This window comes from Mobula hypostoma, chromosome 6, assembly GCF_963921235.1.
Source record: "Mobula hypostoma chromosome 6, sMobHyp1.1, whole genome shotgun sequence".
Lineage (NCBI taxonomy): Eukaryota > Metazoa > Chordata > Chondrichthyes > Myliobatiformes > Myliobatidae > Mobula > Mobula hypostoma.
The window spans coordinates 24933274-24946639 of NC_086102.1; the positions used below are offsets into that span (position 1 = coordinate 24933274).

Here is a 13366-nt window from a genome sequence, read left to right on the forward strand (position 1 = left end):
GAAATTGTTTAAGCTGTTCTTATGTCAGCTGATACCTAACACAGACTAGTTGCTGAAAAGGGCGAGGCTTCTCACCCCAAAGCAAAAAATGTCATTGTTTCAGTTTTTAATTAAGAGAATTGTTTGGATTATATTAAGCTGTCTGTCCATTATGCTGAAAGTGCATATAATGCGTCAACGTTTAAGTCTGAAATTATACCATTATTGATGCAAACCAACTTGAATATTCGCTTTTTTTCTTTCTTTGTTTTGAGAAGCGGGGGTAGGGCCCCACATTAACTCTTGAAACGGGCCCCCAGATGCTTAAGGCCACCTATGCTCTTCCCACCCCGCCACATGCAAAAATACCATTCCCTATTCCCAGTTCCTCCGTCTCCACCGCATTTGCTCCCAGGATGAGGCTTTCCATTCCAGGACATCTCAAATGTCCTCTTTCTTTAAGGATCGTGGTTTCCCTTCTGCCGTCATCAATGATGCCCTCACCCACATCTCCTCCACTTCCCACACTTCGGCCCTCACCCCATCCTCCTGTCACCACAACAGGGACAGAGTTCCCCTTGTCCTCACCTACCACCCCACCAGCCTCTGGATCCAGCACATTATCCTCCGCAACTTCCGCCACCTTCAACAGGACCCTACCACTAAGCACATCTTTCCCTCTCCACCCCCTTCGCTTTCTGCAGGGATCGGTCCCTCCCCACGGATCTCCCACCCGACACTTATCCCTGTAAGTTTAAGTGCTACACCTGTGCCTACACCTCCCCTCTTGCCACCATTCAGGGCCCCAAACAGTCCTTCCAGGTGAGGCCACACTTTACTTCTGAGTCTGTTGGGGTCATCTATTGCATCCGGTGCTCCCGGTGCGGCCTCCTCTACATCGGTGAGACCAGACGCAGATTGGAGGACCGCTTCGTCGAGCACCTCCGCTCCGTCCACCAAAACAGACAGGATCACCCGGTAGCTACCCACTTCAACTTTGCTTCCCATTCCCATTCAGATATGTCCATACATGGCCTCCTCTACTGCCATGATGAGGCTAAACTCAGGTTGGAGGAGCAACACCTCATATACCGTCCAGGTAGTCTCCAGCCCCTTGGTATGAACATAGAATTCTCCAACTTCCGGTAATTCCCTCCCCCTCCCTATTTCACTCTGCCCTCTCCCACAGCTGCCTATCACTTCCCTCATGGTTCTGCCTCTTCTACAGTTTGTACTACCCACCGTGTTTTCCCCTATTCTTTCTTCACCTTTCCTGCCGATCCCCTCTCTGCTTCCCCTCCCCCACCCCTTTATCTTTCCCCTCACTGGTTTTTCACCTGGAACCTACCAGCCTTCTCCTTCCCACCCTCCCCTACCTTCTTTATAGGGCCTCTGCCCCTTCCCCCTTCAGTCCTGACAAAGGGTTCCGGCCCGAAATGTTGACCGATCTTTTCCACGGATGCTGCCCGACCTGCTGAGTTCCTCCAGCGTGTTGTGAGTGTTGCTTTGACCCCAGCATCTGCAGAGTATTTTGTGTTTATGATGCAAGACAACAAGCAACAAAGAACTGAAACGTTGACCACCCCTTTGCCTCTGCAGAGCCTGATGCAGCACACATGAAAGTGGTCATCGGGATAAGGGCAGCATCGGGTACACTTTTGCCCAGATTCTCTGGGGATTTGCTCCATCTTGGACCCCCAGAAGACAGGAAGACCGCCAGGTATTTGCTGAGATGGAGGATCGGGGAGCAGGGAGCAGGCCATAGCAGCCTTGAGAGCACAGTGCATCTGATATCCAAGCTCATCCCAGTTACTGACAGAGGCAGCTATTTCCACAGACACGAGCTTTGCTTGACGTTTTTGGTCCGCTCCAGGCAATTCTTGTTACACACCTCAGCTTTTCTGAACCAGATCCCCAATACCTTCATGAAGTCAGACCAGACGGTGAAGGGGATGTGGGATCGGTCAGTTAGTTGTCAAAGAGCGTGGCCTTACTCTTACTGTGATGACTGTGGCCCCCGATGCCAACTCAAACTGGTCATAGATGATGATCAGTCTGAAAACTGAATGTGGATCCGAGCAAAAGACAGCAATTTGACGAATGGTTTTATGAGGCTCATGTTGTCCTTGGGCACAGCTCCTTTTGGGACAAATTACATCACCACTGCAAACCATCAAATACACAAAATCATAGATAGGGTGAATGCAGGCAGACATTCTCCACTCAGGTTGGCTAAGACTCGAACTGGAGGTCCTGGGTTAAGGGCAAAAGGTGAAATGTTTAAGGGGAACCTGAGGAGGATCTTTTTCACTCAGAGGATGGTGAGAGTAAGAGAGTGGGACAAGCTGCCAGTGGAAGATGTGGGTTCAATTTCAACATTTGATCAAAGTTTGGATAAGGGTATGGTGGGATATAGTCCAGGTGCAGAGTGATGGGCCTAGGAAGGGTAATAGTTTGGCATGAACTAGATGGGCCACAGGGCCTGTTTCTGTTCTATTACTCTATCTGGGAGGATGCTCAAAGTAGGACTCTGTAAGGTCAAAGACAGGCCTAGCACCTTAATGTTCCTGGGAACATGTGCTATAGGTAGGATATGGGGAGTTGAATTTTTTATTATTTCTGATTTGCACTATTTTAATCTAACTATTCAATATACATATATACTTACTGCAATTGACGTTTATGTATTGCATTGTACTGCTGCTGCTAAGTCAACAAATTTCATGACACATGCCGGTTATAATAAACCCAATTCTGATTTAGGAGAACATCATAACAGTGGTCTGAGATGAAATTAATGAGGAATCAACCACCATGCTTTATGCGTGGTGGTGAGAAATAAACGGGGGATGATCACCTTGCTGGGATTGTACTTAGGGTTCCCTAGCAGTCTTTACGATTAGTTTTAGTTTTATTTGTCACACATACACCAAAACATACAGTGAAGTGCTTCATCCAAATCAAGTCATCAAGGATCGCGCTGGGTAGCCCGTAAGTGTGTCTCCACACCTCCTGCACCAGCAGAATGCCCACAACTCACTAACCCTAACCTGTACATCTTTGGATTGTGGGTGGAAACCCACACGGTCACGGGGAAAACATACAGACTCCTTACAGGCAGTGGAGGGAATTGAACCCCCATTGGTAAAAACTGGCCCTATAAAGTGCTATACACTGTTACCTTACTGCTCACCGCCAACACATAGTAGAGGAAAATTTTTGCAGGGAGGCTGCGGAGCATTGCAAGAATGAAATATTTGAAAACGTAGTGGATTTGGCACAGTACATCATGGATAAAGCCCTCCCAGCCACTGAGCACATCGACATGAAATGCTGTCATAGGAAAGCAGCGTCCATCCTCAAGGATCCTCACCACCCTGGCCATGCTGCTGCCATCATGTTGAAGATACAAGTACCTCAGGATTTTCACCGCCAGGTTCAGGAACATTTACTACCCTTCAACCATCAGGCTCTTGAATAAAAGAGGATAACTACACTCATTTTACAAACCCCATTTCCAGAAAAGTTGGGATATTTTCCAAAATGCAATAAAAACAAAAATCTGTGATATGTTAATTCACGTGAACCTTTATTTAACTGACAAAAGTACAAAGAAAAGATTTTCAATAGTTTTACTGACCAACTTAATTGTATTGTGTAAACATACACAATTTAGAATTTGATGGCTGCAACACACTCAACAAAAGTTGGGACAGAGTTAAAATAAGATTGAAAAGTGCACATAATATTCAAATAACACCGGTTTGGAAGACTCCACATGAAGCAGGCTAAGCAGTAGCAGGTGAGGTATTATGACTGGGTATAAAAGTAGCGTCCATCAAAGGCTCAGTCTTTGCAAGCAAGGATGGGTCGTGGCTCACCCCTTTGTGCCAAAATTCGTGAGAGAATTGTTAGTCAGTCCAAAAGGAACATTTCTTAATGCAAGACTGCAGAGAATTTAGGTCTTTCAACATCTACAGTACATAATATTGCGAAAAGATTCAGAGAATTCAAAGACATCTCAGTGTGTAAAGGGCAAGGTCGGAAACCACTGTTGAATGAGCGTGATCTTTGAGCCCTCAGGTGGCACTGCCTAAGAAACCGTCGTGCTACTGTGACAATTATAGCAACCTGGGCTCGGGAGTACTTCGGAAAACCATTGTCACTCAACACAGTCCGTCGCTGCATCCAGAAATGCAACTTGAAACTGTATTACGCAAGGAGGAAGCCATAGATCAACTCTATGCAGAAACGCCAGCGAGTTCTCTGGGCCTGAGCTCATCTCAGATGGACCGAAAGACTGTGGAACCGTGTGCTCTGGTCAGATGAGTCCACATTTCAGCTAGTTTTTGGAAAAAACGGGCGTCGAGTTCTCCGTGCCAAAGATGAAAATGACCATCCAGATTGTTATCAGCGAAAGGTGCAAAAACCAGCATCTGTGATGGTATGGGGGTGCATCAGTGCCCACGGCATGGGTGAGTTGCATATATGTGAAAGTACCATTGACTCTGAGGTGTATATTAGGATTTTAGAGAGATATATGTTGCCATCAAGGCGATGTCTCTTCCCGGGATGTCCATGCTTATTTCAGCAGGACTATGCCAGACCACATTCTGCACGGACTACAACAGTGTGGCTTTGTAGACACAGAGTGTGTGTGCTTGACTGGCCTGCTGCCAGTCCAGATCTATCTCCTATTGAAAATGTATGGCGCATCATGAAGAGGAGAATCGGACAACGGAGACCACGGACTGTTGAGCAGCTGAAGTCTTATATCAAGCAAGAATGGACAAAATTTCCAATTGCAAATCTACTACAATTAGTATCCTCAGTTCCAAAATGATTAAAAAGTGTTATTAAAAGGAAAGATGATGTAACATGCCTGTGCACCCTTTGCCATTTACTCTAGCCTGTCCATTAATTGTTCTGTAAAGGATGGCGTCACCTTTCAAGGTTCTAATCTTAACATAGAACATAGAAAAGTACAGCACAGTACAGGACCTTCGGCCCACAATGTTGTACCGATCCTCAAACACTGCCTCCTTTATAACCCCCACCTTAAATTCCTCCATATACCTGTCGAGTAGTCTCTTAAACTTCACTAGTGAATCTGCCTCCACCACTGACTCAGGCAGTGCATTCCACGCACCAACCACTCTCTGAGTAAAAAACCTTCCTCTAATATCCCCTTGAACTTCCCACCCCTTACCTTAAAGCCACGTCCTCTTGTATTGAGCAGTGGTGCCCTGGGGAGGAGGCACTGGCTGCCCACTCTACCTATTCCTCTTAATATCTTCTATACCTCTATCATGTCTCCTCTCATCCTCCTTCTCTCCAAAGAGTAAAGCCTTAGCTCCCTTAATCTCTGATCATAATGCATACTCTCTAAACCTGGCAGCATCCTGGTAAATCTCCTCTGTACCCTTTTCAATGCTTCCACATCCTTCCTATAGTGAGGTGACCAGAACTGAACACAGTACTCCAAGTGTGGCCTAACTAGAGTTTTATAGAGCTGCATCATTACATCGCGACTCTTAAACTCTACCCCTTGACTTATGAAAGCTAACACCCCATTAGCTTTCTTAACTACCCAATCTACCTGTGAGGCAACTTTCAGGGATCTGTGGACATGTACCCCCAGATCCCTCTGCTCCTCCACACTTCCAAGTATCCTGCCATTTACTTTGTACTCTGCCTTGGAGTTTGTCCTTCCAAAGTGTACCACCTCACACTTCTCCGGGATGAACTCCATCTGCCACTTCTCAGCCCATTTCTGCATCCTATCAATGTCTCTCTGCAATCTTTGACAATCCTCTACACTATCTACAACACCACCAACCTTTGTGTCATCTGCAAACTTGCCAACCCACCCTTCTATCCCCACATCCAGGTCGTTAATAAAAATCACGAAAAGTAGAGGTCCCAGAACAGATCCTTGTGGGACACCACTACTCACAATCCTCCAGTCTGAATGTTCTCCCTCCACCACCACCCTCTGACTTCTGCAGGCAAGCCAATTCTGAATCCACCTGGCCAAACTTCCTTGGATCCCATGCCTTCTGACTTTCTGAATAAGCCTAGCGTGTGGAACCTTGTCAAATGCCTTACGAAAATCCATATAGATCACATCCACTGCACTACCCTCATCTATATGCCATCTACATGAAAGAACTCCATCAGGCTTGTTAGACACGATCTGCCCTTCCCAAAGCCATACTGACTGTCCTTGATCAGACCATGATTGTCTAAATGCTCAGAGATCCTATCTCTAAGAATCTTTTCCAACAGCTTTCCCACCACAGACGTAAGGCTCACTGGTTTATAATTACCCGGACTATCCCTACTACCTTTTTTGAACAAGGGGACAACATTCGCCTCCCTCCAATCCTCCGGTACCATTCCCGTGGACAACAAGGACATAAAGATCCTACCCAGAGGCTCAGCAATCTCTTTGCTCGCCTTGTGGAGCAGCCTGGACAATATTCCGTCGGGCCCCAGGGACTTATCCGTCCTAATGTGTTTTAACTCCAACATCTCCTCTCCCTTAATATCAACATGCTCCAGAACATCAACCTCACTCATATTGTCCTCACCATCATCAAGTTCCTCTCATTGGTGAATACCGAAGAGAAGTATTCACTGAGGACCTCGCTCACTTCCACAGACTCCAGGCACATCTTCCCACCTTTATCTCTAATTGGTCCTACCTTCACTCCTGTCATCCTTTTTTTCTTCACATAATTGAAGAATGCCTTGGGGTTTTCCTTTACCCTACTCGCCAAGGCCTTCTCATGCCCCCTTCTTGCTCTTCTCAGCCCCTTCTTAAGCTCCTTTCTTGCTTCCCTATATTCCTCAATAAACCCATCTGATCCTTACTTCCTAAACCTCATGTATGCTGCCTTCTTCCACCTGACTAGATTTTCCACCTCACTTGTCACCCATGGTTCCTTCACTCTACCATTCTTTATCTTCCTCACTGGGACAAATTTATCCTTAACATCCTGCAAGAGATCTCTAAATATCAACCACATGTCCATAGTCATTTCCCTGCAAAAACCTCATCCCAATTCACACCCGCAAGTTCTAGCCTTTTAGCCTCATAATTTGCCCTTCCCCAATTAAAAATTTTCCTGTCCTCTCTGATTCTATCCTTTTCCATGATGATGCTAAAGGCCAGGAAGCGGTGGTCACTGTCCCCCAGATGCTCACCCACTGAGAGATCTGTGACCTGACCCGGTTCATTACCTAGTACTAGATCTAGTATGGCATTCCCCCTAGTCGGCCTGTCAACATACTGTGACAGGAATCCATCCTGGACACACTTAACAAACTCTGCCCCATCCAAACCCTTGGAACTAATCAGGTGCCAATCAATATTAGGGAATTTAAAGTCACCCATGATAACCACCCTGTTATTTTTGCACCTTTCCAAAATCTGCATCCCAATCTGCTCCTCTGTTTCTCTGCTGCTACCAGGGGGCCTATAGAATACCCCCAATAGAGTAACTGCTCCCTTCCTGTTCCTGACTTCCACCCATACTGACTCAAAAGAGGATCCTGCTACATTACCCACCCTTTCTGTAGCTGTAATAGTATCCCTGACCAGTAATGCCACCCCTCCTCCCCTCCATCCCTTTTAAGGCACTGAAATCCAGGAATATTGAGAATCCATTCCTGTCCTGGTACCAGCCAAGTCTCTGTAATGGCCACTACATCATAATTCCATGTATGTATAAACACTCTCAGTTCATCACCTTTGTTCCTGATGCTTCTTGCATTGAAGTACACACACTTCAGCCCTTCTACCTTACTGTCTTTATACCGTTTATTCTGCTTCTCTTTCCTCAAAGCCTCTCTGTATGTTAGATCCGGCTTTACTCCATGCACTTCTTTCACTGCTCTATCGCTCCAGGTCCCATTCCCCTTGCAAATTAGTTTAAACCCTCCCGAACCATGCTAGCAAACCTACCTGCAAGGATATTGCTCCCCCTCGAGTTCAGGTGCAACCCATCCAATCTGTACAGGTCCCACCTTCCCCAGAAGAGATCCCAATGATCCAAAAATCTGAAACCCTGCTCCCTGCACCAACTCCTCAGCCACGCATTCAACTGCCATCTCTTCTAATTCTTACCATCACTGTCACGTAGCACTGGCAGCAATCCTGAGAACGTCACCCTTGAGGTCCTGTTCTTCAGCCTTCTGCCTAATTCCCGAAACTCACACTTCAGGACCTCATCCCTCTTCCTGCCTATGTCGTTGGTACCAACATGTATCACGACATTAAATCATAGTTTAATGTACAGTACCTTACATTTTCGGTCAGGTGCCAGACGCTTGGAGAGATTTGGCGGGGGGCGGGCACCCGGCGCTCGGCTGGGGAACGTGGCCGAGTGGTCGACGACTTGGTCCGGCTCCCCCACCGGACTTAGTCTGGTGAGGAGGGTGTGAGGACACCCAGCAGGGCTAAAAAAAAAACCAAGACCTGACAAAGAGCGGATGAGCTCCTTGTGAGCCAACGGCTATCTTCCGTGGAAGAGATTAAAGCCTCACCATGCTATGCACCTAGTTAGAAGAGACATGATGAACTTGGGCACTGCACCGTGTGCCTGGACCTGCCCAAGGCCTCCGCCTAAGGGAGGGCCGAGCTTGAAGAAACGGCCATGGCTGGAAGCCGACACGGCCTTGGGCTCGAGTTCGGCGGGGGCGGCAGCAGGCGGTGCCAAGGTGGCCAGCGAGAACAAACTGGAGGAGAGGCTGTAATCGGTGCTGTCGCAAGATCGAAGAAGATGGAGGTGCACAGGCACCAGCCCCAAATTCCGGACGGCACCCACTGACTGACTTTACATTTCATATTCCATTTCATCTGTCACAGTACTGTTGCACTGCGAAAGTGCCAACCAGTGAATAAGATGACAAGCTAATGAAATGTGCTCTCACAGCACCCTTTTGTAGAGTTCTGTCCCCTACTACGCGAGATTGCTGAGCATTCATTAAGTTCCATATTGCCTGCAGCAGTACGCTGACCACTAGTTTGGGGTGCACTAAGGTAGGCTGTAAGTGTGCATCCTTTTTACGTGTACCACACTAACATCATACAAGAGGCAGATTGTGCTAAAACAAAGATTTGTGACCCGTCAACAAGTGCTATTGAACAGTACCAGAACTGACCACTGATGGTCTGCCTTTGAATGAGCAAAATCTTCCCAAAGGCACATTTCAGAAGCCTTAGCTTGCTTTGGCAAGCAGGACAATGCAACAATCCCAAAGGACAGGAAAAAAGGCAACAAGCAAATAAAGTCATGGTTCTCAATATTTATTGCAATAGTTATAAGAATTAAGACACTGTAGTTTTAGAAGGCAACTGGGTAACTTCAGTGTTTCTCTTTTTAAGCAAGACCATTAACATGCGGTATTTTCTTTAATTGTCAATAACTTAGTGTGCAATCCATTTTTAGTTTTGGTCCCTGGCTCAGTTCAAAAAACTTCATACTTACTTTTGTTCTTCCTTTACTATTTCTTGGTACTGAGGCAGCACTAAAGGAAGATTCCAGTTATGGTTCACAGGAATAACAAGCTTTATACTGAATCAGTACATTTTAAATACTGATTCTCACAGGTGTTACTTGTGTAGTCAGAGGGTTACGCAGTCCTTATTTCCACTCTTTGGTCATTATTTTATACACTGGTAAACAATGGGATTGACATGCATAGAGACAGAAGGATCGTGTACTTCAATTAACATACCTTTTCCTCTTCTTGTTAAAGCAAGATGGGAAATCTCTACTGGACAATAGTTCAGTTTGAAAGATTGACTATGGAACTGTACACAGTACTTTGATACCACATCATCTCTAAACTTAGAGAAGGTATCAGCATTGAACACCAAAAATCCTGAACTGACAAAGCCCACACAGAAGAGTAGGTCACATACTAAGAATAAGTTTAGACCCTGCACTAGTCGTAACACTTATATTGTCATTTAATAATAAAAATAAGTTCACTGAGTAGCGAGTATAACTGGAAGACAAAGAATAAACAGCATTATGATTTTTCCCAGAACTAACTAAATAATAGAAATAGAAATCATAGGGTGCATTGTTAGTGTGGTGGGCAAGTAATAGGAAAGACTCGTAGCAAAGCCTAAAAGGTCAGAAGTCTCTTGCTTACAGTAGGCAATGGAAGGGTATGGGGCGGGGGGGGGGCGGGGGAATAAAAGGCCAATTAATAATCTTCATCCAGTTCACTAAATAGGCAGCATTGTAAAAATGCAGCATACTGAGTAGATCTGCCCTAGGAAACTGCAGAGTCTTAAAGCTACACGTGGAATTCTGGATGAGTACAAGTCATCTTGTTTTCAGTTACACAGCTCATTATTGACTATGACAGTCAACTTTAGTTTGTGAGAAAGAGCAAAGTTTACCCATAGTAGCTAGATAACTAAAGGGAAATCAATGGCTGAATGAAGAGGCAGATGTGTTAATACAGCTCAAAACCTAAGCAGCACAACATTCCTACAACCCCTGAAACTGAGAACAAGCCAAACACCCTTCTGATTATTATTCAAATGCTCTTAAAAAAATGGGGAAAAATGGCAGTAGAAAATATGAAGCAAGTGCATAAAAAGCCAGTTGTCAACTGGTCACAATCATTATAAACCAAATAAACAGAGGATAACCAAGTAGGGAAGCTCATATGATGATACTAGGCATGTCGAGAATGAGGGGCACACACTCACACAATCCAACAAAACTTCCAGCACAGCCTGGGACTAACAACCCAGCAAAAACCTAAGGATGCTCCTGGACTGCCAGGTAATTGCCTTCCAAGCCAATTGACCAGCTTAATGATAGGGCACCTTCATAGCCCAAATACCAACAGTCCTCATGCCTTTTTGAGACAATTACCATCTACAGATGAAGGGAAGAGCTCACTCTTGGTCAAATATATATAAAACAAAACAGCACAGCAACAGTGATACTAGACTGATGAATAGGAACCTGTGGCAAAATGGTGGACTGGTGTGACTTCTTAATTCTTCAAGTGAAGTTTCAGAAGATTCCTTTGCCCCCACTAAAAAAGTGGCTCGTAAAGTGATCCAGTGCAGCAGCAGGCTCACGTGGCAAATGGAAACCCTCGTTTTTAAGTGTAATTCCCCACAGTGATACAAAAGAATGTCAAATATACTGAATTTATACTACCTCAGATATATTCAGCACAGGGAATATTTCCATACTTGGTCTCATCACACTTTTGCGGTTGGTTTTCCTTAAATTCATACTCCATAATCCTGTATTCCGAAATTGTAAACTATAGAAAAGCCACAGGTAGATTTGCAGTCAGAATATTCACCAATTCAGAGGCCGAGAAATGACTTCAATCCTCTAGCCTTGTAGTGTAAAGCATCAAGTTATTGGCATGACTTCATTTTTGCACATATCGAGTAATGCAAGTATTTGGATAATTTGGGTTAAATGTGATAAAATGGACACAAATTCCCAATTTCAGACTTAACAGCTACATACTCAGGAATTCAAACAATGCTTTTCCAATCAATTTCCATTGGGTTTGCATGAAAGGTGATAATCCGCTTACTTGACTCATTCAATTATCTCTTCTCCGATCAGTCTTACTGGCATCGCAAGGAAGTTCTCACAGTTAGTCAGCATCATTTCACTAGAGAAAGGTTTCAGGAAGTCTCAACGTGATTACTGCCACGATCTAAGAAAAGGACTCTGAGCTTACTGACCCACAGTTGTCACTGTAAAATGAGACTGGTATCATTTCTAAAAAATTACAGAAAAGAGACTGTTTGAATCATTCTGCTCACCAGAACCAACTTCTGAAGTGAAGACTGCTGAGAATGGGGAAAAAAATGACTTCCCTATATTTGGCTCAGGAAGCCTGCCTCGAAGGCTCAGGAACTGTCCCATTTGCCGAGGCCTGGGGAATTGTCTGTGGACCTGTCCCATTTGTTGAAGTTCAGAGAGCTAGCCTTGGAAACCATTTCTTTTGCAGAGGTCTGGAGTCAGTTTTGATGTGCAGAGGAAATGATGGAGGTGGGGAATAAGATGGCAGACAGAAGAGATTAAAGAAAAGCAGACACAGCAGTCGAAAGGAAAACCCTTGGCTTTCAACTCTGCTGCAGCCTTTTAAACTCTAGATGGCAATAATGAATTGAAATTACATTGGACAGTGAACCACACTGCAAAATTATTCTAACCTAGCAACAATCAGGTCAGATAGGCACAAATTTATTCAGGGAAGGGTGTATCCAAAACAGGCTTTACCTGTGTTTGGGATTGGGTGCATGATAAAACAAAGATGCCCTGTCATTTCCAAATTCTTGAACGATATGCAATTCTCATAACTGAGGGAAAAAAAATCCAGAGATTATGGAAGCCCAAATCCCTCCTGGGAAAAATGTTGCAATTTTTCCTCAAGCAAGTGTGAAGTAAAATTTTAAAATACGAAGTTTCCTTCTACACTGGAATAATCCTGATGAAGAAGCCTCTAACTGCAAGTCACATAAAACCTTGAGGCTTTTGGAGTCTGCACATTCCTTAGTCACAGTGCATTGACGTGGGACGGAGGGAGAGAACAGGAATAAAGGGGAGGGCCTCAAGTCCTCAGGAACCTCAGTCTGCTGCAATGCCATTAACTTTAACTTTGCTTTTGGATTTCGGGAAAAGCCTTTTAATTTGCTTCCGGGTCGACTTCCTCTCTTTCTCCAAGGGTGTTGGATGCTCCAGATAAACCAGGTCATTGTGTGACTGGCTCATTCCAGGCTCTTTCTGATGATGTCTGCGCCGGAAAAAGAATTTTGCACTGCTCCGCATAAAGCTGCCTATAAAAGAAAAACAAATCTCTAATGAGTCAGGTATTGCACAAGGAGGCAATGTCGAGACCAAAACATGTGGGCTCCCTTCCCTAAAAAAAAAGTCTTAAAGCACCTGTTGATCCACAATTTCCTTAGTAATTCATTATGGAATCTTTTACACAATGTGACAATGGATAAGAGCAGGATTGGTGCAATTTAACCAGAACTGTAGGTAAAACTGCTGTCGGGTTATGCCCTCTTCTCACTACTACCACTAGTCAGAAGCAGCTTTAATATCATTGATATACATCATGAAATTTATTGTTTTGTGGCAGCAATACAGTGAAACACATAAAAAACAATAAATTACAATAAATACATATATTACTTACTGTAATTTATTGCTATGTACATATAAAACACACACACACACAAATAATAAATAAGCAGTGCAAATAGAGAGAAAAATTAAGGAGGTAGTGTTACTGGGTGCTTCATTGCCCTCTCAGAAATCTGATGGCAGGGGGAAGAAGCTGTTTCTAAAATGTTGAGTGTGTGTCTTCAGGCTCC

At 44.6% G+C, this 13366-nt stretch overlaps 1 protein-coding gene across 1 annotated transcript in view; it reads right to left on the bottom strand.

Moving 5' to 3' along the window:
• Positions 1–8859: 8859 nt before the first annotated feature.
• Positions 8860–13366, bottom strand: part of LOC134347877 (C2 domain-containing protein 2) — a 94520-nt gene continuing 90013 nt past the window's right edge. Inside the window, exon 14 of the mRNA XM_063050437.1 lies at positions 8860–12823. Within this exon, the coding sequence (XP_062906507.1) occupies positions 12615–12823 (209 nt within the window). The 3' untranslated portion in view covers positions 8860–12614. The remainder of the gene's footprint in view (positions 12824–13366) is intronic.